Source organism: Poecilia reticulata, chromosome 8, assembly GCF_904066995.2.
Source record: "Poecilia reticulata chromosome 8, P_reticulata-male-v2, whole genome shotgun sequence".
In the NCBI taxonomy this organism is placed as follows: Eukaryota; Metazoa; Chordata; class Actinopteri; order Cyprinodontiformes; family Poeciliidae; genus Poecilia; species Poecilia reticulata.
In genome coordinates, this window is record NC_088837.1 from 3,249,827 (window position 1) to 3,276,281 (window position 26,455).

General features: G+C 39.8%; 1 protein-coding gene and 1 long non-coding RNA gene across 2 annotated transcripts in view; one reads left to right on the plus strand and one right to left on the minus strand.

Annotated features, from left to right (window-relative positions):
• The window catches only part of LOC103468151 (voltage-gated potassium channel KCNC1-like), a gene marked incomplete at its 3' end in the record, with an annotated part of 38,255 nt that extends 12,058 nt beyond the window's left edge, over nucleotides 1–26,197 (minus strand). The window contains 1 exon segment of the mRNA XM_081609639.1: nucleotides 25,353–26,197. Within this exon segment, the coding sequence (XP_081465765.1) occupies nucleotides 25,353–25,895 (543 nt within the window).
• LOC145552439 (uncharacterized) lies at nucleotides 10,236–11,857 on the plus strand. The gene is made up of 5 exons (XR_014088491.1): nucleotides 10,236–10,474; nucleotides 10,573–10,694; nucleotides 10,791–10,878; nucleotides 10,984–11,045; nucleotides 11,461–11,857. It is a non-coding gene; the product is annotated as an uncharacterized LOC145552439 (long non-coding RNA).
• Nucleotides 26,198–26,455: the final 258 nt, after the last annotated feature.

The following is a 26,455-nucleotide window of genomic DNA, read 5'->3' on the forward strand; positions in this document are numbered from 1 at the left end:
TTTCTTTATTTTGTGTGCATGTTAGCTTATTGTCTGAGGAAAAATGCGATTCAGTTTCATCATTAACGTTTAAACAATAAAATATTAAAATAATGAAAAAACATCAGCTTTGATGCTTCTTGGTCTAAATAACACCGAATGTAGTCAGATTTCAGTGTATTTAGGTGAGTTTTGACGCTTTGTAGTTTGATATTGTCCACAGAAAGAATTTGCGTGGCTGACGCACATTTTCACGCCAGCGAAAAAGTATGCGTATATTTACGCAAACTTTGACGCAAAGTTAATTTTTATACGTGCCGACTTGTGCGTAAAATATGCCGCTGCACAATTTTTGTGCGCACGCACTCTTTATGCATGAGGCCCCTGATTAGATACACAGTCCTCCAGGCTGGTCACTGTTCAAGTTTTTGTGATGCTAAAAGCACAACTACAACAAAAACAAAACAATTTTAAGTGTAAAGTATAGCTATGTTTTCCAAAGTCATTGCTGGAGACATTTAACTTGTTGAATACAGAGCAAAATTAGATGCATTCATACATGTTAAGTGTACAGTGAAACAAAATTATTTTAATACTTTACATCTCTTTTTTTTTTTTTTTGCAACAGACACAGCTTGCTCTGTGAATGTTGCCAAAGGTCATTCCTCCTGTTATGATTCGGCTAATTAAGTTAAACTGTTACTCAAAAAAACCCATTATAAATGGTTGTTACTTTATAGACAAAAATGTAACAAGAAATTCATAAGTAACACTCTGATGTCAATTTTATTCCCCTCTACATTGGAAAGAAAACATTTGTTTACAAATCATAATGTCTCTAAAGAAAATAAGAACCAAATACCTTTCTTTTCCACTCTTACAAAAACGCTTAAGAAATTTATTTCAGAATGATGTATGAAGTATTCCCTGTAATTACTTTCTGTAAAAGAAATTCAAAATCAAGAGGGCCTGAGAGAAAACCATGCTAACAGGGACACAAATGCTATAAATGTCTGGGCAAGGTGAGAGTTTATCTATTTAATCGCCGGAAATGAATACATAAACTAAAAGCTAGAATATAGACCTTTTTTATAAGTGTATTTGTGAGCTTGTGTCTTTATTATTAAATTGAATATTTCAGATTTTGGTATAAATTTTCTTCAGGTTAACTTAGAAAGTGAGTCATTATTGTTACAGGTTCATTTTCTAAACTACAGAAAAGTAATTGGTAGGTAAGCTCAAATATGAAAAGTTGGACTGATGTCGATATCCGATAGTAACACTGCTGTCATGTTAGATTTACCAATGTTTTATTTTATAAAATTTTTTAAATCAAATTATTCGATTAATCTTAAGAATAATCGATAGAATACTTGATTACTAAAATATTCGTCTACAGTCCTACATGTAAGTATCGGCTGATCACTCATCTCCCAAAAGTAAGGAAATCCACCAATCGATAAATCGGTGCACCCCTATTACCCACAATTAGCTGCATGTAAAATTTTGAGTTAAAAGGAATTATGGCAATGTGGTTTTTTTGGTTTGATAATTTAGAGAAAATAGTAGGTCAAGGCACAAATCAGTTACAAAGGTTTCAGATAAGCTGAGCACAAAAAAGAATAAATAAAAAATGAAAGACTAAAGGTACACCTTTGTACTAATATTGTACTAATTTGTATTCTTTACATCTCAGAAAATCCAGAGTCAGAAAATAAAAATCTTTCCCTTATAGTTTTACCCCAAATGATCCAAAATAAATTATGTAAAACATCCATCCATTCATTTTCTTACACCCTTGTCCCTTAGTGGGGTCGGGAGGGTTGCTGGCGCCTATCTCCAGCTAACGTTCCTGGCGAGAAGCAGGGTACACCATGGACAGGTTGCCAGTCTGTCGCAGGGCAACACAGAGACATGTGGCACTATGAAAGTGAGTCATGAAACTAGTAGCCCCCCCATTTTCCATTTTGTTTGTTTCCTTCGTAGAGTTTTTCTGTTTTGGTTTTGAAATGTCATCGTTTTGAGTGTTTGCAGCTAGTTTTCTGCGTTAGCTGCAGCTGTTAGAATTTATTAGATTTAACAATGTTTATTAGATTTAACAATGTTTGGGTTTCGCCATCGGAGGGCGCTCAGCACCATATGCAACAGCGGGTGACGCTCTGGCAGGCTGAAGGAGTCCGCCATTGCCGAGAGGACAGCTTGTTGCAGCAGATGTTGGGAGCGCTACTGTAACCGCTGTATTTTCTTTTCGCAGGTAAGCTGAGTATTAGAATGCATAGCTCATAACACCAGTAGCCTCCGATTGGGTACGGAATAACACAACAAAGGTGCCTCAGTATAGCTGCATTACCGAGCTAGATATAAAGCCAGAGTTAGCACTAGGCTAAAGTAGCGAGGCTAATGGCTCGCGCTTATGTGGGCTCGGTGGGTCGGCTAAATAGGGCCGTAAAATGTGTTCGAAACTGATGTATTGTTTGAGTTAATGAAAGTATGTTGGATGTAGATGTACAGTGATGTCAGTAGAGAGCATGTGTATTTGTTGTAGCACCATATGCAACAGCGGGTGAAGCTCTGGCAGACTGAAGGAGTCCGCCATTGCAGAGAGGACAGCTTGTTGCAGCGGATGTTGGGAGCGCTACTGTAACCGTTGTATTTTCTTTTCGCAGTTTACACTGAATAAATATGCTACACGCGGAGTGACTCAGCCCATCATTTCCTGAGGTGTAACAGACATACAGGACAAACAACCATCCACACACACACACATTCACACCTAGGGAGAATTTAGACAGATTAATTAACCTGACAGTTATGTTTTTGGACTGTGGGAGGAAACCGGAGTACCCGGAGAAAACCCACGCATGCACAGGGAGAGCATGCAAACTCCATGCAGAAAGACCAGGGCCGGGAATCGAACTTGTTCTTGCTGCAACGCAACACATCTACCAACTGTGCCACTGTGCAGCCCTGATGTAAAAAAAGCACCTGTATTTATATCTTCACACAGACACTTTTTAAAAAAGATTTCCTTCATAAACATAGAAACAAGTCAGTGAATGCAGCCACCAGAAACTGCTGATGTGAGTCACAATTAGGCCTGTCGTGATAACAAATTTTGCTGGACGATTGTCTAAAAAATTACCCTAACCCAAAAAATAATTGTTTGATAGAGGAAAAGCCTCTCAGACTCTGAGCCGAACAGCACTAAACTATTTTTTTATATTAGACAATTAATCTAATTTCACATAATTATCGCGGTAGAAGCCATTTGTTTGTTAAATACTTAATGAAACATATTTACCATGTTTGATGTTTGTTGTAAATGACGTATCACAAAGAACGAGATAATTAGTCCAAGTTTGTCGTTTATTCGTTAAGAAACTACAGCGACTGTGATGCGCCAAGACAAAGGTAAACAAAAGTAAAACAACCTGAACAGGTGATCAACTCTAAACCACTCGCACCTTTTTACTCTCCGTCTCTGTCATTTAAGCACACCCGTTGCCATGACAACAGTCTGCGCTACACGAGCCGACCAGAGATTACGTTAAAAACATAACATTCAGTCCGTTACGATATTAGATTTGCAGGCTTGATATTTATTTTGCGATCATTAATAAGCCTCTCATGAACACAGCAATGGTTTATTAGTTAATTTTAAACTCCTGCTCTGCTCATTATTTTAGTAATGGAACCGAAACGCACAGAATTGCGCAACTCCTTGTTGAAACAATAATTACTGAGATTATTATTGCTGTTGGGTCATAATTTGAACACGTTTTGTTGATTTTTCTTGTTCTTTAAAAAAGTTACGAACGTTTAAGCGAGCCAGAGGAGTACGTGCTGGTCTCAGTGTCCTGGCGGTGTTCAGTTTGTCTCCTAATGCCGAGATCGACTCAAAACCTTCCGCGATCGACATGTTGCACCTCTGCTCTAGCAAAGCATGAAGAGTTCAGAAACAATATGAAATGAAGAAAAAGCTATTTATTAACTGATTAAGTCGTGTTTTAGATTGTTCTTGAAAAAACTAATCAGTCACGGCTGATTAGTGGGTGCACTCACGGCTGCACAGTGAGCCCAATCATTTTTTTTTTTTTTACAGAATACAGCTGCTCCCCTCTCTTGCAGGTACTGCTGCGTACCCCCGCTAAATCTTTTAGGGGTATGCAGTACCCTGCCATACCCCCTTACTTTTACCCCTGGGTATAACAAACCACAAATACCACAATGCTTAGGACCTAGTGTTGTTGATACTATCTTATACTATATAAATAGTATTATATCTAATGCAATAATTATGTGTGATGGTATTGTGTGAATGAATGTTTGTAAGGGAAGGCACACAATTTCGTTATGGTCCATGTATTTTTACATATTTTTATAATAAAAGATATAGATCCTTATTATTGTTATTTTTAAAATAGTGTTTTAATTGTCAAATTCCTGGTCAATTTATTTATTAGAGTCTTTCTCCTTTGTTGCCTCCTTAATAAGTTTATCCTACAAACAATTCTGGCAGAGGATATTTCAGACATATTCTCTAAGTGTCATCAGGTAAATATAAAGCATCCAAGTTTGAGTATCATGACAAAGTTCAGGGGTGCAGTTGGTAGGTAACACCAACTGCACCCCTGAAGAAGGTTCTGGGTTCGATTCCCGGCCTGGGGTCTTTCTACATGGAGTTTGTATGTTCTCCCTGTGCATGTGTGGCTTTTCTCCGGGTACTCCGGTTTCCTCCCACAGTCCTAAAACATGACAGGTTAATTGGTTTCTCTAAATTCTCCCTAGGTGTGTGTGTGTGTGTGTGTGTGCATGGTTGTTTGTCCTGTTTGTCTCTGTGTTGCCCTGCGACAGACTGGCGACCTCTCCAGGGTGTACCCCGCCTCTTGCCCGGAATGTTAACTGGAGATAGGCACAAGCAACCCACCCGACCCCACTAAGGGAAGAGGGTGTTAGAAAATGGATGGATGGAAAAAGTTCAGTATTTTCTGCCACTCATTTCTGAAAAAGAAACTCACATAAAATATAGACTCATTACACATACAGTTTAATATTTCAAGCCTTTATTTCTTCAATTTTTTATGATTATGGGTTACAAGTAATAAAACAGCACCTCAGAAGATAACAAAAAGGAGAAGTAATAAATAGCATTTTTAATGTATGGGAAGACTGCTGACAGATCTCCAAGGATATTAATAGAACAAATGGAGTGAACAACAAAATAAGCATTTTTGCACAATCACATTATCTATAGCAAAACTCCATAGAGATTTGATGGTGTCATGATGTGGTGTTGGGGTGCGGTGAGGAAGGATGCCATGGACCCAGGTAAGAGATGAAACGTAGATTTAATAATGAAGATGCTCAAACACAGTCCAAGAATCTGGCAGCACGGCAGAGAAGCTAAGCTCAGCACCGGTAGCAACAGTACAGACTGACAACAAGAGCTGCGTCGACTCAGGACTTCACACTTCTACTGAGACGGCTAACAAATGACAAAACTCAAATTGACAATTGACAACTGACGTCTGATAAAGACCCAACAAAAGACAAGGACAAGAGGTGGATGTAAATACACAGGAGGTAATCACAGGGAACGAGACACAGCCAGGAACAATCAAGAGGGAAGACAAGACAACACGGAGACTCACTGGACAAAGAAACCAAAAGTAAACACACAGAAAACTCAAATCCTCACAGTTGGTATGTTGTCAACAGGGACATGGAAAACCCCAGGCCTAATAATTCAAAATACTCCTGTCAAAGCAACCTGAGCTTTCATTGCATCTTAGCAGAACCACAAGCTGATTGCCTTCATGCCACACAGCACTGAAGTCAAAAATGCAAAAGGACACCCAAATAAGCATTCAGTGCATAGAAGTGAATAAGCTTTTCAGAAGCCTGGTATTTCTGTTCAAATAATATTTTTATTGATCTTCTATTTTAATTTCTCACACACTCTAGATTTTCATTACTGTATGCCATAGCAATTAAAATTATTATAAAAACTAAAGGGGTGCTGCGGTGGCACAGGGATAAAGCACAACCCATGTATGGAGGCCTCAGTCCTCGATGCACCTGATACAGGTTCAAGTCCCGCCTGATGACTCATTGCTGCATGTCTTCCTCCTCTCTCATTATCCACTTTCCTGTCTGACCACTCTTAAATAAAGACCACTAGAGCCAACAAAACCCTTTGAAAAAATAAAAGGTCTATCAGAAACAGACCTCACTGTGTTCTTGTGTAAAATATTTAGCCAGCTGGAACTATTCACAAAGGACTAAGTTTCATATGCAACCCTTGATAAAATATAAAGGGTCAAGCATTCCCAAATAATTTTGGATCTGGCCAAGCATTTACTTTACATACAGTACAATAAATTATTTCACAAAAATGGTGTAATAACAGACCGTTCTTGAATAAAAAATTATTTTCCTTTTTAGTTCCAAATGCATTTTAAAACTCATCTAATCGTTTATTAAAAAATGCCTACAGACACATTCAAATCTGTTATCATATCTTTAACTCAGTCTGGCTGCTTTCTTCTTTTATTTTACCTTCTTCTTTTTTTCCATCTTTTTCATGTCACTTTTTAGCATATGAACCTCCAGGGGCATTTAGGACCACTACATTACCTCTGGGATGACAAGAATAGCACAAGATAATAGAGTCTAATACAATGCTATGGAGAGGAAAAGGAGAAAGAAAGGAAGGAAGGACAAATGTATTAAAGTAAAACAGAAAAGTCTTTTTTGTAATGACAACTTCAAGACATCTCCTATGTGGAGAAACAAGTCACTTGAATTGGTCAGGTGTGATTTTGACTCATTCCAGCTATCATCCTCAAATCATCAGGATTCCAGGGATCCTCACTTCAAAGTCAGATCATAACAGCTTTTTGACGAATAGCTAACATTTAATGTGTTTGAAGAACACATTAAATGTTAGCTATTTAACATTTAATGGGTTAAATAGCTAACATGTTAATGTTCACTAGATATGATTTATATCTAGTGAGTAGATATAAATCATTGTTGAGTTCTGCTGTAAGTCACTGACAGGTTTACATATTTGAAAATAGTTGAGAGACATATATGCAATCAAATTTATAAACATATCTGAAAAGTTATTAAATCTAATAAATTACTTCAACATAGCAATATAAATACTTTAAATACTTTGTAATGTAGCTGGTTGCAGGTTCACGTGAACCTCCTGCCACTGCAGCAGGCGATAAAGACCTTGAGGCCCCAATGACAGACCTGGACATGCACCACGCAGCCTCCTCTGGAACTTGACTGTCTTAGACGTTTGAGCTCCCAGCTCACCATCACCACTCGTTTGTGCTTAGCTGTAATGTAATGCAGATCTCCCCGGCCCCCACCCCAACAACGTGCACACACACGTGCGCGCGCACACACACACACACACACCCTTGTCTTTACCTAAATGCCCAAGATGTAAACCTGCAGGTGTATGATTGTATGACACACCGTTGGCCAAAAATCACAGAAAAAAGGATGTTTGCCGTTGCGTCTTTTTTAGATGGTGGGCTGAGTTAAAAAAAAAAAAAAAACTTGTTTCAGTTACTTTGTCTGCTTTAACCCCAGTGACAACAAAAATTACCATTGTACTATTCTTCTCAGCAGCGTTTTGAATGCTGCTATAAAAATATATGCACAGAAATCTAAATATAACACCAAAAACAAGAACATCACAAATAGAAAGATAAAATTAGAAATAAGTATCAGTACATGATCCACCACTAAGGGAAAGCTCATCAAATGCAGCAAACAAAGATGGCCAAAAATTAAGCTATGGTTGCACATACAAAGTTGAATGTGCTGACAACTAAATCATACAAAAACCATCAATGGAAATCAAATTTATTAACCAATGGAGGCCTGGATTTGGCGCCACACACAAAATTAAAGTGAAAAAACACACTACAGGCATGTCCAACTTTAATGTAATGTCCTTAAACAAGTCAAAATGAGGCTCAGTATTGTGTGTGGCCTCCACGTGCTTGTATGACCTCCCTACAACGCCTGGGCATGCTCTTGATGAGGTGGCGGATGGTCTCCTGAGAGATCTCCTCCCAGACCTGGACTAAAGCATCCGCCAACTCCTGGACAGTCTGTGGTGCAACGTGACGTTGGTGGATGGAGCGAGACATGATGTCCCAGATGTGCTCAATCGGATTCAGGTCTGGGGAACGGGCGGGCCAGTCCATAGCTTCAATGCCTTCATCTTGCAGGAACTGCTGACACACTCCAGCCACATGAGGTCTAGCATTGTCCTGCATTAGGAGTAGCCCCTCCCTGTGCTCACCTCTGAGGTAGCACAGAGGTGAGCACCCCTCACCAGAGGTAGCTCTGGTGAGCACATGGAGGGCTGTGCGGCCCTCCAAAGAAACGCCACCCCACACCATTACTGACCCACTGCCAAACCGGTCATGCTGAAGGATGTTGCAGGCAGCACACCGCTCTCCACGTGCTCAATCCAGACTGTCACGTCTGTCACATGTGCTCAGTGTGAACCTGCTTTCATCTGTGAAGAGCACAATTTGCCAATCCTGGTGTTCTCTGGCAAATGCCAAGCGTCCTGCACGGTGTTGGGCTGTGAGCACAACCCGCATCTGTGGACGTCGGGCCCTCATACCATCCTCATGGAGTCGGTTTCTAACCGTTTGTGCAGACACATGCACATTTGTGGCCTGCTGGAGGTCATTTTGCAGGGCTCTGGCAGTGCTCCTCCTGTTCCTTCTTGCACAAAGGCGGAGGTAGCGGTCCTGCTGCTGGGTTGTTGCCCTCCTATGACCTCCTCCACGTCTCCTGGTGTACTGGGCTGTCTCCTGGTAGCGCCTCCAGCCTCTGGACACTACGCTGACAGACACAGCAAACCTTCTTGCCACAGCTCGCATTGATGTGCCATCCTGGATGAGCTGCACTACCTGAGCCACTTGTGTGGGTTGTAGAGTCCGTCTCATGCTACCACGAGTGTGAAAGCACCACCAACATTCAAAACTGACCAAAACATCAGCCAGACAGCATAGGTACTGAGAAGTGGTCTGTGGTCCCCACCTGCAGAACCACTCCTTTATTGAGTGTGTCTTGCTAATTGCCAATAATGTCCATCTGTTGTCTGTTCCATTTGCACAACAACAGGGGAAATTGATTGTCAATCAGTGTTGCTTCCTAAGTGGACAGTTTGATTTCACAGAAGTTTGATTTACTTGGAGTTATATTGTGTTGTTTAAGTGTTCCCTTTATTTTTTGAGCAGTGTATTACATGTGTGTTAGGAGCACTGAAAAACTTAGTTTTGGTTGAATTGATTATATAAAACAAGAATATGCATGATTACATACAATAGACTTTTGTGAAACGTGATCTTACTTTGACATTCCTCCTATCTGAAGATTTATCTTGTGATGGGAGGAATTGCACAACTTAATCAAAAATAATAATAAAAACCATGTTCCAGAGTGGTAGATTGTACATAAAGTATTTTTGTGAATAATATTCAAACTAATGTTAATGTTTACTGATTGCTTTAAAGACCCAGAGTCATGCTATATTGGAGTGGTAGTGGTCATTCCACATCACAATACAGGACTTAAGAAATTACAGATTTTTCAGTATTCAGTTGCTTAACTCTCAAGTTTAAACTGAAGAACAAAATGGTTGAAAGTTTGTGATACCTTCTGATAGAGTATAAACATTTGTGTTCTTTTTTAAAAAGTTTTGTTAGCTAAGCACTAAATATAACTCACGGATTATGAATCATATTCTGTATAAACTAAAAAGGAGACAGCTCAAAGTAGAATTGAGTAAATAAACATATAATTAATTGCTAAAAACATTTTTGCAATTAATTATAATAAAAAAAAATATATTGTCACATAACTTGAAAAAATAACTTTTAGAATGTATTTTTTTCTGTCAACTTTCATTTAACACTCCAGTCCAGTTGGTGGCAGTAATGCGCTTTCATAGTCGATCAAGCAGCCGCCATTAAACTCCAGAGGAAGATATGCACTGGTGGTAACGAGTGCTAACTCCCTCACCCAACATGGACGAAAATACCCGTGCGTTGTGTGAAATGGTGGAAAAGGTCCTATTTCACGGAGTTACCTTTTCAGTATCGTTTTGATATTAAGCAATGTTCCGGTGGAAAACAACAGATGACACCGCGGCGGTCCAACAAAACCGAACTCACGGTAAGAAAGCTTTTATGAGTAGCATGTGGAGCGAGGCCAGTTGCTTTGTTTGTTTCTTACAGAAAGCGGTCTGTCGTTTTCTTAATGCCGAAACAAGTGTAGGGTGAGATTTTGTATTGTAATCTCTATTACATGTGATGTTCTGAACTCTTAAAAATACTCGCATCTTCTTTGATTTTTTCAGACCTGAAAAATGGCCAAGCCGTACCAGCCAGATCTCAGACCACGGTGCCGAGGAGCTCTTACGGAGTCCTCCAGGGCGAACAGAAATTCAGTAAGTTATGATTTCACATTTAGTGAATAGTGAACACTCGCATATTTGAAAGGAAAACTGATCTTCCCGTTATTTTATTTATTTTTGTTGTAACTCAGTACAGCAAGGCAAAGTGTGTAACGCAGTAAAAATCTACAAAATGGTGGACGGAGGACGGATCTGAGGACGAAGTCATGAAGCATTATGTACAATCACTGCGTTGATTCCCGACTGTATAATGGTTGGTTGAGAATAATTTTAACTTATTTACTTACGTATTTTTGAGAAAGCGATATATTTGCTTCAATATTTTTTCATTTTACATTTATTTCCACAGACTCCACAGAATGAGAGTCACATTTGTGTCAATCAGACTCTTCAGGAACGTTCTGATGTCCGTGATGAGGACAGAGATGCAACTGTGTGTGAGTATCTACTATTTTAGGATGTTGATATTTTATGCTTCAACATTGTTTATGTACATAATGTAATTATGCTATGTATTGACAATGCACAAAAATGTTTTCCAGCTGCATCCAGCTGGAAAACAGCTGGATTAGCTACATCCAGATGTAGCTAAAGAAAGAAGCAGGTAAGATTTATTACTAGAGATGTCACAATTGCATCAAATGCATCAGTTTTGCATGCATGTTTGTATATATGTGTGTATGAATGCAATCAGCAGTGAAAAGAAAAATAACATAACATTTTCTTAAGAAGCTGTAACATTTTGGGATAAGATGGTGTGCAATAATTTTAATGTAGCCTCAATGGTTAATGACAAATCACTTAAGTACTTTTATCAATGTTTTGTTAAATATCATGTTTATTCACATGATATTCAGGAGTTGATACTTTACCACATAGCCATAGTTTTCAATGACAAATGGATTACACCTCCCCATATTTGGTGTTTCTAAACCAAGACACTTAAAATGTCAGTATAGTTTAAACAATATGTTTTCATAAAGATTCTTTATGACTTAATGTCTGTTCTGTGTCAACAGCTGCTGGAGGCGAGGGAGAGCGTCCTGGCAGCAGAGGAGATTTTCTTTTGGGAAGGTGTCACCATTGACCTCATGTCTGATGAAGAGGATGGCGTCTTCGAGGGTGAATCGGGCTGGATTGTGAGACCACCTAGTTTCCGCAGCCAGGAGCTCGGCAACCTCTGCTCCAAACTACAAGAGAGACTTGAAGCCAACCCTAAGTACAGCATATTGCGTCATAAGCGTTTGTATATTTATTGTATTGTATGTATTTATTTATAGATGTGTGGTTTCTTTATTTGTAGATGTGTTTTATTTTATATATGTGTGGTTTCTTTATTTGTAGATGTGTGTTATATGCATGTATGTACATATTTCTTTTTCAACAAAAATTTAAAATATAAACTTATGCCTTGTGCTTGGTGTATTTTTATTTCTGGGTTATTTTTTATAATTTATTAGGGAGGGGCTTAACCAGGCCTGTAATTATAAAGGTCTAGTGTGTCCAATAGGGAGATATCTACCAACCAATCACATGTAAGTAATGAATTGTGATGACATTGTTTTTTCATCCAATGACTGACAATTCACGTGGGTCTCCTGTTGCTATTCACGTTAAGTAGAGTCGCTAAGCTGTAACACCCGCGTCAGAATACAGGGTCAAAAATCCCACTTTTCGTCCAGTGTGTTAGCTTCTTGGCACAGCTCCGTTCTCCTGCTACTGGTAGCTAAAATTTTGCTTTCTGTTGTTATCACACGCTTTTTCAGGATAATGTCTTGATGCGCAACAAACAACTGGATACAATCATCTCAGCGTCCTTATATAACTTTTTACTATTTTTAGAATATTGAGATTACATTTATTATTAATTGATTCTATGTAAAAGTACTGAACTGAATTAATTGAACTGACACCACTTAGGCATTTCTGAGAGGACCAATTGACATCTGGCCTTCTATGTACTCTTTCCAGTGTCACTAAAAACAGATTCAGAGAATCTGTTTTTAGTGACACTGGAAAGAGTACATAGATTTACATAATAAAAAAAATTATATATAAATTTCTCAATGAGAAATTTATAAATTTCTCATTGACTTTTATGTAAATTGACATATTGGAAGATTACTAACCTAATGACCAATTGCCCAGGAGAGTACTAAATTCAGGTACCAAAAATCAACATATTGTAATTTGCCAAATATCTGCAGATTTTTGGGAGAATACAGCAAAGCATTTAGCATGGTGTGTGCTTGCATGTGTGTCCATACATTGACTGATTTTAAGCAAAATGTGAAGTTCAGAATTAAACGTATTTACAAGCACATCAAAAAATAAGTCTCTTTGTCTTTGTAGGATTTTCTGCCAACTGCTGCCAGAGCTAAGTTAATGCAGGTATTTGCTTCGCACCAATTCTTATAACCGCTGCCACAAACGTTGGTGTTAGTGTTATCTTAAATGAGCCAGAAGAAAAGCCTTATGTTAGCTCAAACATAAGGGGCCAACAAAAAAACAATTAAAAAGTTTTGAGTGCCGTGATTAAAGCTCCTGAGCTGTTTTTGATCTCCCCGAATTAGGACAATTGATAAAAAGTACATTTAAAAACACTGAGAAAAGGCAGATCAGCAGTAAAATAAGGTGGACTCATCTTTTCATGATCCTGAAGTTTTTTGATATCACTCCACTATGGAGTGGTCCATCCATCCATCCATCCATCCATCCATCCATCCATCCATCTTCTTCTGTTTATCTGGAGTGGGATCACGGGAATAGCAGTAAGGAGGCCCAAACTTTCCTCTCCCCTGCCACTTGTTCCACCTCACCCGGGGAAATCCCAAGGTATTCACAGGCCAGACAAGAAACATAGTCCCTCCAGCATCCTGGGCCTTCTCCAGGGGCCCAGGAGAACACCTCACCAAGGAGGCATCCTAACCAGATGCCCAAAGCCACCTCAACTGGTTCCTCTCAATGTGAAGGAGCAGCGGCTCTACTCTGAGTCCAGATGATTGAGCTTCTCACCCTATCTCTAAGGGAGAGCCCAGACACCCTACAGAGTAAACTCATTTTGGCCACTTGTATCCATGACCTCCTTCTTTTGGTCATGACCCAAAGCTCATGACCATAGATGAGGGTAGGAACGTAGATTGACCGGTAAATCGAGAGCTTTGCCTTTTAACTCAGCTCTTTCTTCACCACGACAGACCTAATTAGACAAGAGATTAATTGGTTGAGATAGGGAAGGGTTAATAACCTCGCTTGTTGTCTAAAACAGCATTAATAAATTATGCCACAATAAGAATATCTGCAGGGATATTCAGGAAACGGTTATAATTTGTATAGGTTAATTCTTTCCCTGCACTACGATCCTTCTACCAAAACTGAAAAAAAAAAAAAACAGAAAAAGAATTAAACTTTCACTAGATGTTTATTATTATGTAATCCCAAGACACCAAGTTAGCTCTGGTGCTATGTAACCAAATGTCCTCCAGCACCAGTGCGTCCCCCACCACCCCCCCACACACTCACCTCCCTTCCTCTCTGGCAACAAAGAGAGCACTGTCGCAGCATTATCATGTAAAAATGGGGGAAGGGAACCCAGGTGGATATATTGCTTATATTGCATCAAAACCAGGAGGCATGTGGTGTAGGGATGGGATAAGAGCAGTACTAAAAAATTTCAAAGAGGAAAAATTTGTGTATGTCTACTATTGTGAGAAAAAAGATGGAGGGTGGAAATGGGATGAAGGGCTAAATGTGGTCTTCTATTATGCAGACTTTACTGTCCAGCATGAGGATTCGTCCTGATGACTATAAAAAAAAATTATCATCTAAATTTATTTATCTTTCCAATATTTTAATAAAATAAACATTGGTTTTTACCTTCAGTGGATATTCAACTGAAAACTCAGATGTATAATTTGATCCAAAATGCTTATGAATATCCCTCCTTGCCCAAATTAGAATGAAAAAGATAAAAGGCATGTAGTACAAGTGTAAAGAAAGGATAGTCGAAAGTGACCCCTATTCTGTTCTTTTTTAGTCTTGTACTGCTTCATACTCATGAATTTCCCACTCCAACTAAAACACCTCCCATTCTGTCACTCCCTCCCTCTCTCTGTTCCTCTCCTCCTCATTCTCTGCAGCACTCTAGAGCGCAGTCAGCTACTATGAAGACTGCAGTATTACGCTATAGCACAAGCAGAATGGGGGGCTAGGGGTTGGGGTTGGTCCAGGGAGGAGAAAGACATGCAGTGGATACTTGCTTGAAGGGACTTCATAAAGATATTGGGCTATGCAGCTCTCACTTTTCAAACTGTGAAAATCATAAGGACTCTGCTGATTCCAGGGAGAGGAAGGGGAAGAAAAGATTAAAAGAAAGCACAAAAATACAAAGTCATACTTTGAAACCATTTTTAAAGGGTGTCATATAAATTACATGGCTATACTACATCAGACGACTGATTGCTTCTTTTTCTTCCTTCTAAAACTAAGTGATAAATCCTTTAATTTTAAACCACCATAAACTACTATTGTAAACAAGACTTGTCTCCATGTTATACATTTAACAAATTAATGTTTTCATGTTGGCAGCACAAGGTGGTGTTGGACACATAGCTGGGTACAAATGTCAGAACAAAACTCATGCAGACTGACAAAGTTACTTTGTCCAATCACTGACAAATGCAGCACCTTGGGAGACATTTATTCATCAATAGCACTGGAGCACAGAGCAATTCCTCAAGTGAAATAAAGTACCTGCTATGTGTAATAATGTGAGTGTATAAAGTATGAGTGACCAATGAATTTCCCCACTGTGAGATCAGTAAAATATATATTAGTATTGTGTGACGCAGTTAGGAGTGTAGCAGTAAATGTATTCACACCTAAAATATCCAGTGCTAGTCTGTCAGTTTTTTATGCACATGTACCAAATCATTCTTTTATACCTAGGCATGTATAGAAAGTTCTTATGAATGAACTAAGTGGACCATTCTGTACTATTCTGAAGACTCAGGTACTGAGTCAGGTACTACAAAAACATAAGCTGATTTCAAAACATAGCTGTTCAACCGTTTCAAATATGGTAAATGGTAAAATGACTTGTTCTTTTATAGCACTGTATCCAAATCAGGATCAAAACAGCTTAATTTTATTTTTTATTATGAAAGAAAAGAAAACCAAAACACTTATTTTCAGGTGTGTTTATCATTTTCCACCCACCCGTCAGTCTATCCTTCTGTCCATCTATTCATACATACATACATTTTATTTAGCTATGTAGTGTGTTCCCCTTTATTCCCCTTTATTTTCATATAAAAAGTATTTCATATTTTCACAAAACAATTGTTTTAAAGATCTTTAAAGATCTGCTGTTATCAAGATGGAGTGGTTGATAATGAGAGCTGAAAGATTAAAAAAAGTAGGGAGTCAGCTCTCACTCCATAGGAGTCGACTCTTCTGATTCACTGCAAAGCACTGGCTCTTAGAACCAATGCTTTTCAACATGGCCTATCATTAACAATAATTACAAAAGTTCTGCAAAGTTTCAACAAGTTCCTTTTAAACATAAAAAAAAAATGTAATGCCTCCTTGAATGAAATTTAACACAGAGGAAATATAAATATAGGTGATGGTTGGAGGAACATGCTATATTACAATCAAACATAGCAAAAACGGACAATTCTGAGGTCTGTATGTGGCTTTTGGCAGTGGCTTTGTGCTTCCCTGCATATGGCTATACAGCCTTAACACCCATTGTGCTGAGCTTAAAAGTGTTTTTGCACAGAATGTACCTAGCCTTGTACGCGTTGGCAACACAAGACAGCCTGTGGTGGAGACGAATGCCATCCAGTCAACTGGCGATAAATTTCACCTTACCCATGAAAGACACAAAAAGCTAACTAGCTAGATGGCAAAAGTATTTTAAGAGTCTTAAGTGCCTTCAGTCATACAACATAATGGAGATGTCAGCAAGCAATTAAAATTTATGCCTGACAGAAGAGTAAGAAAAAAAAAACTACATATTGGAGAATATACAAGAATACATATAGCTGCCATAACAACATTTAAGAAATAATGTATATATCCATCCATCCATTTTCTTCCGCTTATCCGGGGTCGGGTCGCGGGGGCAGCAGCTTCAGAAGGGAGGCCCAGACTTCCCTCTCCCCAGCCACTTCTTCCAGCTCCTCTGGGGGAATCCCAAGGCGTTCCCAGGCCAGCCGAGAGACGTAATCCCTCCAGCGTGTCCTGGGTCTTCCCCGAGGCCTCCTCCCGGTGGGACGTGCCCGGAACACCTCACCAGGGAGGCGTCCAGGAGGCATCCTGACCAGATGCCCAAGCCTCAACTGGCTCCTCTCGACGTGGAGGAGCAGCGGCTCTACTCTGAGTCCCTCCCGGATGACCGAGCTTCTCACCCTATCTCTAAGGGAGAGCCCAGCCACCCTGCGGAGGAAACTCATTTCGGCCGCTTGTACCCGTGATCTCGTTCTTTCGGTCATGACCCAAAGCTCATGACCATAGATGAGGGTGGGAACGTAGATCGACCGGTAAATCGAGAGCTTCGCTTTTTGGCTCAGCTCTCTCTTCACCACGACGGACCGGTACAGCGGCCGCTTCACAGTAGACGCTGCCCCAATCCGCCTGTCGATCTCCCGTTCCCCTCTTCCCTCATTCGTGAACAAGATTATAATAATGTATATAAAGCTTACTTAAATTTTTCTCATGGAATCAAAACATTTTAAGGCTTTAAGACTTTTTAAGCAGGTATGGACACCGTGAATTAAAAGAAAACATTCCCAGGCAGAACTAATATAATTTTCATTTAAAATAAGAAACAATAGCACAGGATATGTAATCGAGAGAGCTGCTTACATTGGTGAAGAACAAACATGCCTGAAAACTGGTTTGCACTTTGTTTGACATTGGTCAAACAAAGGCCACTGTCAAAGGCCACAGAATATCATATTATGGTTTGTATACCATATTATGATTTGTATATATTATACTGTGGTCAAAAAAGTACTTTATACAGATGCCTGTATAAAGTACTATTTTTTAGCCTATAATTCATTAATTATAAGGTTAATTTATTCTATATTCACTGGCTGTCTGGCTTTATTGGTTGAGCCACACAACCAATAAAGCTGGTTGTGTGGCTCAAAAAGAACTACAAATAATTCAACTTATAGTGGCTCTTTTAGTGGTTTGTGTTGAGCGCGGTGAGAATGATGTGATTGCAGATATGATTGTATACAAAAGGATAATGTGTGACTTGTGCGTTTACATCTCACACAGAGATTGGTTCTGTGTCTGTGCTTGCTGCTTGATAAAGTTCAAATTCAAATTCAAATACAAATATACTTTATTTGATCCCAAAAGGAAAATAGAACTGCATACAGTTTTAATGGGTTTCTCGCTTGACCTGGAAAGTCCCCCATTTGAAATACCCCTCCCGGAACATCTCCCACTCACACACCCCTCACGCGTGTGTTCCTCGACCTGGGTTTTGCTGGCACACTGTGTGCATCGACCAAGTTGGCAATTTTTCAAGAAAGTTTTCAGCCCGAAGAGCATTCAGATGCAGGACAGTCCTAAAAATAAATTTGAGTTATACATTTATTTATTAAGAGTCTTTTACTGATGTTCACAATTAGCTAACTTGTGTCTTGCACCACTTCTGGTGCACAACAGGCTGGTGTTGTAATTGAAGAGGATTTAATGCAAAAAAAAAGTGTGAACATGAAACAATACAAAACAGAAAAATATATACAAATCATATTACGGTAGACAAACCAGTATGAATATCATACTGTAGCCAAAAAAACAGAACTTTATACAGACATGATTAGTTATAAGGATAATTTATTCTACATTCACTGTAGATTAAATTAGACAAGGTACGTCAAGGTTTAGACACATGTCACTTGCTGGCCAAAATAATTGTGGATATTGTTGGGATCTGTGTTTTCAGTGTTTATTTCTAGATTTTCTGTGTTCTGTTCCCTGTGAGTCTCTGTGGTGTCCTGTCTCATCCCCCTTGATTGTGTCTTGTTGCTTGATTACCCTCCATGTGTATTTAAACCCATCTGTGTCCTTTGTTCCTCGTCGAGTCCTTGTCGTAAGTCAGATTGTCGTTTGTCGAGTGTCGTATGTCTAGCCCAGGGGTGGGCAATCCTGGTCCTCGAGGGCCGGTGTCCTGCAACTCTTAGATGTCTCCCTGGTCCAACACACTTGAATTCAATAGCTGAATAACCTCATAAGTGCAGTCTAGTACTAGTTCTCAAAAGTCCTGCTAATGACCTCATTATTTGACTCAGGTGTGTTGAAGTAGAGATGCATCTAAAAATTGCAGGAGACCGGCCCTTGAGGCCTGGAGTTGCCCACCCCTGGTCTAGCCAGTCTTGGCATTTCGTCAGCTCTGGTGTCAGTCTCCTGATCTGTTGCTAGATCTGTAGAACTAGTGTTCCCGTTCTAGCTGTGCTGCCAGTACCTGGACTGTATGAGCTCTCTTCATTAAAACCATCATTTTCACCTCTCTACCTGGGTCTGCATCCGTCTACTTCACTGTCACACCACTAATCATGACAGAAGGACCCAACCAGAAATGGGTGAGGAACGCAAGAAGTATGGTCCCACCAAACGACGAAACCCCTGGCGGAGGTCCGGAATGGAGGCAGCAGTTCTCATGGAGGAGTTTTTTGGAGGAGCTCGTTCCAGCCCGAGGCTGATGTGGCGGTCCTCCCGCCAGACCTCCAGGTGTCTGCCTCCTGCATCGGTGCCGTCCGCCGGACTCGCCTCTTGGGTCCCACCGCTGACCACTGGAGTGATCACGGCAGGTTCCGCCCTGACTGTGTGGTGTTTTTTTTTGCCCCTCCCTGTGAGTCTCTGTGGTGTTCTGTCTTGTCCCCCTTGATTGTGTGTCTTGTTCCTTGATTACCCTCCCTGTGTATTTAAACCCACCTGTGTCCTTTGTTCCTCATCGGGTCCTTGTCGTAGGTCATATTGTCGTTTGTCGAGTGTCGTGTGTCTAGCCAGTCTCGTCATTTCGTCAGCTCTAGAGTCAGTCAGCTGATCTGTTAATACCAGTGTAGAACTAGTGCTCCCGTTCTAGCTGTGCTGCCAGTACCTGGACTGTATGAGCCTTCTTCAAATCAATATTTTCACCTCTCTACCTTGGTCTGCATGTATCTACTTCACCGTCACACCACAAATCATGACAGATATGGCTTCATTATATGGCTAAAAAGAATTACTACACTACCATGGGAAGTTATTTCTCATCTGTTGAAAATGTCAGGTCATGTGAAGGCATTTTACACGAAAAAAATATAAACATATGAAGAAAACACTGCAAACAAATGAACAGAAAAGAATCATAATAATAAGTCATTATATTATGATACATTCAACCATAACTGCACTAAGGCTGAATAAACAGTTTATATAGATATGATGGCTTAAATAGTTCACTTCATATTGATAAGATGTGAAGTGAACTACATGGAAGATGACCTGTCAATCACTGATGCTATAAGGAACTTTATTATTTGCAAAAGTAAACTACTTTTGCAAATAAGGTAGTTTAGATCAAGTACTTTTATTTAAAAGTACTTTAAAGATGTACCGCATTTTTCGCACTATAAGGTGCACCTAAAAACCTTCAATTTCCTCAAAAGCCGACAGTGCGTCTTATAATCCAGTGCGCCTTATATATGAACCAATATTGAGCCACAACAGGTCTAGCAACTACGGTAAGCATCCGCCGACTTCATTTTCCCCCGTAGAAGAAGAGCGCGGTGCATGCTGGTATAATGGTCAGAACGCTGGTTTGTAATCTATTAAAGTTTGACTGACCTATCTACCTATTGACCGTCTAGAATCAGGTCATCTGCGGGCCATTTAGCACCATTTTCTCCACGGACATGCTGCGCTCCGATGGAGAAGGGTGACCATCGTCCGGCCACGCCCCGGCCCAGTCGCGGAAGACTCTCCTCGCCAACTGGAGTCAGACTGTTTTGTTGACATTCCGTTTAGTGCAGCTCCATCTAGTGGATGCATAACATAACTCCAGCCTCTACTGTAGCATCTATCCTATGCGCCTTATAATGCGTTGCGCCTTATATATGAAAAAAGTTTTAAAATAGGCCATTCATTGAAGGTGAACTTTATAATCCGGTGCGCCTTATAGTGCGGAGAATACAGTACTTTTAATTACTTAAAGAATTGGACCACCAAATTTGTTTTTGTGTTCTGGATCTGGTCTCTCCACCAGACTTGAGAGCTTTAGCCATGGCCATTTTCAGGACTTGGAGTTCTTCCTACTTGTTTGCCAGTGATCCCACACTGTCCATTATGACTGTTGGAAGACATGGCTTGAGCATCCTCTTCCATTTCTGAATCTGTGAGTAACACAAAACACCCCCAAGGAGAATTGTTCCTAATTTGAAATAGGGAGTTTAATTTCTGGTGTTGGTATATGAGGAATGCACAGAATATTTTGATGTAAACAAATCTCAATTTGTTAAAACTCATTAGCACATACCAAAATCCTCATGAAATAAATCTGGATTCTCAATAGTCACAATTGTCAATTAATATCACAAGAAGAACCAGTGCTGGAAGCAACACTGATGCCAGTGATTTTGATAGTGACCTAAGTCCTCAGACTCTCCAATAGATAGTGTCAGCAATCCAATTGCAGATGTCAGGCTAACTGGCTCAAAAATATAGCAGTGGCTTAAGCAATAATGGTGAAATGAGCTGATCTATTTGTACAAACTATCCAATTCTACACACTATGAACCTTTGCACTGCAGCTCAGATGGTGTTCCTCATTCAGAAGAGGTAAAAAGAAAACTCAAGGAAGATTAATTGAGAAATGGTATGTAACATGCATTTATATAGAGACAATTCAGAAAACAGATTAGTTTGAATTGGACCAAAGCTAATCCTTAAATACAAATGGTTTCTCTATACTCCTGCAATGAACTATCAACCTGTCCAGGGTATACTCTGCCTCTCACCCGTTGACCGCTGGAGGTAGGCACCAGCACCGGTCGCAGCCCCACTATGTATGTATGTATGTATGTATGTATGTATGTATGTATGTATGTATGTATGCGTGTGTGTGTGTGTGTGTGCGTGCGTGCGTGCGTGCGCGTCTGTCTGTCTGTATGTACGTATGTATGTATGTATGGATGTATTTCTCAATACTCAATTATCTTGATGTTCTCTGAAGACAAAATTTTGAGATCCTCACAATGTGTCAAAACGAAAGAAATATTTTGAAATATGAGAAATAAAAAGAACTATTATGTGTTTCAAGCACAGGTGGAAGTAAAACAACACTATTAAACTAGTGACACTAAAGAATCCTCCTAACTCAGAAATGCTGAAACTAATTAGAAAATTAATTCTAAATCTCAGTCAGCAAAGGATCTGTGACCAACGACAGTCCTTGAGACGTAGGGGTTTTATGCTATGATGCAGTATATCACATTCCACCATGCTTACACTGGTACAAGTGTTCCTCTGTAGTAGAGCATATGTCGTCACTGCAATAATAGTGTGAGCATAATTCATATTACAAAAGTCTATTTGTATTGCAATAATTTTTGGCTAATATATTCCAACGACCAATTGTCATTCACTCCTTGTTGGTTCCTTCTGTTTAATCCCTGTTAACCCTGTTATGTACCTTGTGGTTTTGGTTGCTGGTTTTGTATTACTCTAGATACCTGTGAGTTTTGTTCTACCATCACTTTTTCCGATTTATTGGTCAGCCAATTTATCGGTGCCGAGTTCCTTCATTTTGGGAGATTGGTGATCGGCTGATACTTGCATGTGAAGCCGATCTTATCTACTATGTGTGTGGCAGAGAGGAAGATGGCAACCGGAGCAGCAGTAGTTAGTAAAAGTCTGTGCAGCCTGTTATTGTCGAACATAGGAACTATTAAACAGTTATCTCTTCAGCACCTCAGTGCCACCGTGTTTTCATGTGCTTCGCCCCCATCATGGGCAAAAGAGGGAGTTAACCCTAAAGAACACATCTTCTTTGGTCCTGGAGGAAATATCTCCCCTGTGTTTTCCAACTACAGTCAGAAGACAAAAGCAGGAACGGTTAACAATATAGAATATTCACTGAACTCCGATTCAGAACTGCACAGATTTCTGGGGGATGTAGGCAGAGGAAAGGTTTTAGCCACTCAGCCTCTCCTGGCTAGCAAAAACAAGGTGCTTTGGTTACCTAACAATAACCTGTTGAGCAATTTGCACAGTAGTTTACGGTTTGGCCACTATGACTCAAACTGCTTAAAAATACAAAACAATGGCATGGAGGGAAAATGGTGAATATAACAGGAAAGGTCACAAAACCAGTTTGGTAGAATTTCGGATTTTTAAAACAAAAGACTAATCAATAATTAATCGATATTGACTAATATGAAATATTGTATCATGATGGGTTAAGCAAGAGTGATTGGGGTTTTCATTATCAGTAAGTGATAATCAACAAGATTATTATAATTAAAGGTTTTAAATATTTAACTATATACTGAATCTGTTTAATGAGTTTAACTTTCTATGAGTAACTACAATTAACTTTTTCCACTATTAAAATTTTTCAAGATGCACCTGTTAGGCCTGCATGATATTTGAACATATTGTGAATGTAAGTCTGAAGTTTCTGACTTGAGAAAACAGTGCTAGATTGTGTTAAATGGACAGATGAGATCAAAATGATCCCCTCAGTGCTGCCTTCTTAATCCATATGACAGTGATTTTGATGAAGATGTACAATGCATTTTGACTTCAGCCCCAAGGTAAAATGCAAACTGCAGTGGGTGCTGAGAGGTACTTGTTTGCTTATTCAACCAATAGGATTCTGTCAGGACCTTAATAATGCGAGATGGTCAACAGGTCTAAGGTCATTAGGGACTGAATGATTGTCTTTGGTGCAGGATAGAATCCCACAGAGCTGCTCCTCAAAGCCCTTCATGACTGGGCTAACATCTCTGGATCTGCAGCATTGTCACAGTTCAGCTTTTTAAGCTGCCTCTTTAGTTGACTTCTAGAGACAGATAGACAGAATGGGGAGACAAAGTGATCACCAGAATGTTCTGGCTTTATTAAGAAGTAGCAGAATCCATGGATGAGCTGCAAGGTGACATATTTGGGGTGTGACAAGAAAGCTGTTGGTCAAAGTCGTGTAGGAGGAGGGATAGACCCTGAGCTTTTTGCTGAACTAAACCTGTTGAGGAATGAGTTTAGCAGAAAGGCTCTACATATAAATGAAAAAGTAACATATGCATGGATGGCAAGGATTCCCAGCATAACATTGCACAAAATATCATACTGCCTTCTTGCCACAGCAGATCCTTTGACATATGTTCCTTAAGGAAGCAATGTGGGCCCAATCAGCTATCCATGTGATACAAAAGAAAACATTATTCACTGAACAAGCCATTACCTTCCATTTATTGGTGGTCCATTTCTGACAGCAGTCAGAAGTCACCATAAGCACCTTGACTGGTCTCTGCTTCTATGCAGCACCATATGCAACAAACTGCAGTGCACTGTCAAAATACATAGTGCACCAGAATTTTCTTCTCTAGTAAGTTGAGCTACAGTAGCTCATTTATTGGATTCAATCGCACAGCTTCCACCCTGCAACCACCATAAATGCACCATGATTCTGTCACAGGTGTTCTTTTCCCTAGATCCTTTTTGATCAGCTCTGTCCACTGCAATCCAGAGACACCCCACAGAAACTGTCCTGTTTTCTTGCCATCACCATGTTGCCTTTGTCAAACTCACTCAAATTCTTAGGCTACCCAGTTTTCTAACACTTCAGATTTAAGGACAAACTGTTCACTTGCTGCTTAATATACATCACCCAACAGGAAGGGGTCATCAGTGTATCTCTGTGGACGGACTTTTATGCTTGAGTTGCATCAAAAATTGTCAGGAAAATAGAAAGACAAAAGAAATCTGCTTACAGATGAACATTAATATGTGTCTCAGTACTTCCACATGCAATCCACCACTCTCCATTCATTTCCAGACTCTCCATTCATTGCTCCGCTATGCACAACTAATAAAATAAACAGAATGCATGAGATTTCAACAGTCAGAAGTGTTGTTTTGCAATACAAAGCGTTAGATCTTTCCTCAAGAAGAAATCTACATATTGTAAATGTTTTTGTATATACTGTATCTTGGAATTTATTTAATTAAATTTTTTATTGATTTATTAATTATTATTAATAAAACAAATTGTATTTTTCTTTTATTAATAAATCCATAAGCAAAATTGAATTCTATTATTTAAAGTAAAGATGCCAGTATTAGTACAACAGATGCAAGGGGTGTTTCTTTAATATATTGTTTTAACAGAGTTTCAATTTCTGTTTCTCAGCATCAGAAGTCAAAAAGACTAAAAAACATTTTTAGCTCAGATACTAAGGAAATTATCAGAAACATACATGGACATATTATTTCGATTACCAGACATATAGTCTAATGAATCTGACGGAATATTTTAAGAAATTTACTACCTCCATTTTTACCTTCTAACGACAACGAACCACCAACCAAAAAAAGTAAAAAAAATGCCACTAATGTTATCAATCAAAGCATGCTACTGCACATAAATGGAAAAACATTTGTGACAAAGTAAGAATCTAAACTACTTGACGAGTACATAGTTACAACTACTAAATTGTTTAATGAAAATGTGTCCGTTTCTTTTGGGGGGTAAAGCCGCAGTATGCTTGAAATCTTTCAAACTGTCGAATCCAGAAGTTGAACATATGTCAAGGCCCAAATTAATAGAGCGCACAGAAACAAATTTTAGGAAAATTAGCATTTAAAAAAATATATTAAATAGATACTGGAGTTCTGTCCAGTCACTTACCCGGGCGTATTTGGAGGAGTAAGGGTCCTCGAACAGCGCCCACATTCTGGGCTGCCATACTTCCCACCAAGTCGCTTTGCGGCCGTCCTCCTGCATGCAAAGCCGCTTTAGGTCTCCATCCACTCCGCCGGTGAGCGCCGGGTCATCCTCAGGTACGTCTGGCTCCGGAGTCTCAAAGCTGTCCAAGGCTTCCTCTGCGTCGCGGTGCTGCCTGTAGTTCATCCAGCAGCACGCCTCCACGTCAGTTTCATCAATGCCCCAAAAGGCGAGCTCCTCTTCAAATAATGGTCCACAGACATCGTTTGGACAGTGGAGCTTACCGGTGCGGTAGTAATTTAGGATGAAAGCGAAGGTAGCTGGATGGCGGTCGAAAAAGAATTCGTCCGACTTAGGGTCGTAATCGAAGTTGCTGAAGGCATCGGGCTCGGTCAGCCAAGACAAACGCGTCCCAGGCAATGTCTTCAAAGTGCTCCGGTAGGTTTCGTGTCGGATCCCGCCGCAGTTTATCACAATCTTCTCGCTGTCTGAAGCCGAGCAAGTCATGGCTGCCCTGGGGCATGCTTCGGTCCTGCGCCCAACTGCTGTGGATGATGCTCTCCCTCATCCACCGTTGGTCCCTGCTCAGCACTCAGTCAGGACAGTGCCAGTGAAAAAAACAGGGCAGCAGAATTCACGAAAAGAGGAGGAGTTTGGTCATTGTGTTTCTGAGAGAGAGAACACACACAGTACACACACGCGGAGAGAGGGAGAGAGAAATGACAGATTTCTTGTTTGATGATTAAGCCTAGTGCAGCTTTTTGTTCAGTAGCATCGTGTTTTCTTTTGTTTTACTTCATCCTTTTTAAGAATTTGCCCAGAAATACAATGTACCTGAAGATAGACCGCACACCACCGATAAGTCTTCTGATGACTGCCTGATCACAAACTGCCATGCAGATTTGTTCACCCGTTGTGAATCCGCAAAGATAACGGATGTATGAAAGGATTCAATTTCAATTATCATTCATTCAAATTAATTCCAAGAACTGTCTAAAAACAATGTAAACCAAGACAAGGTCAGATTCAGTTCAAGTGAAGTGAATTTTACAAACTTTAATGTAACC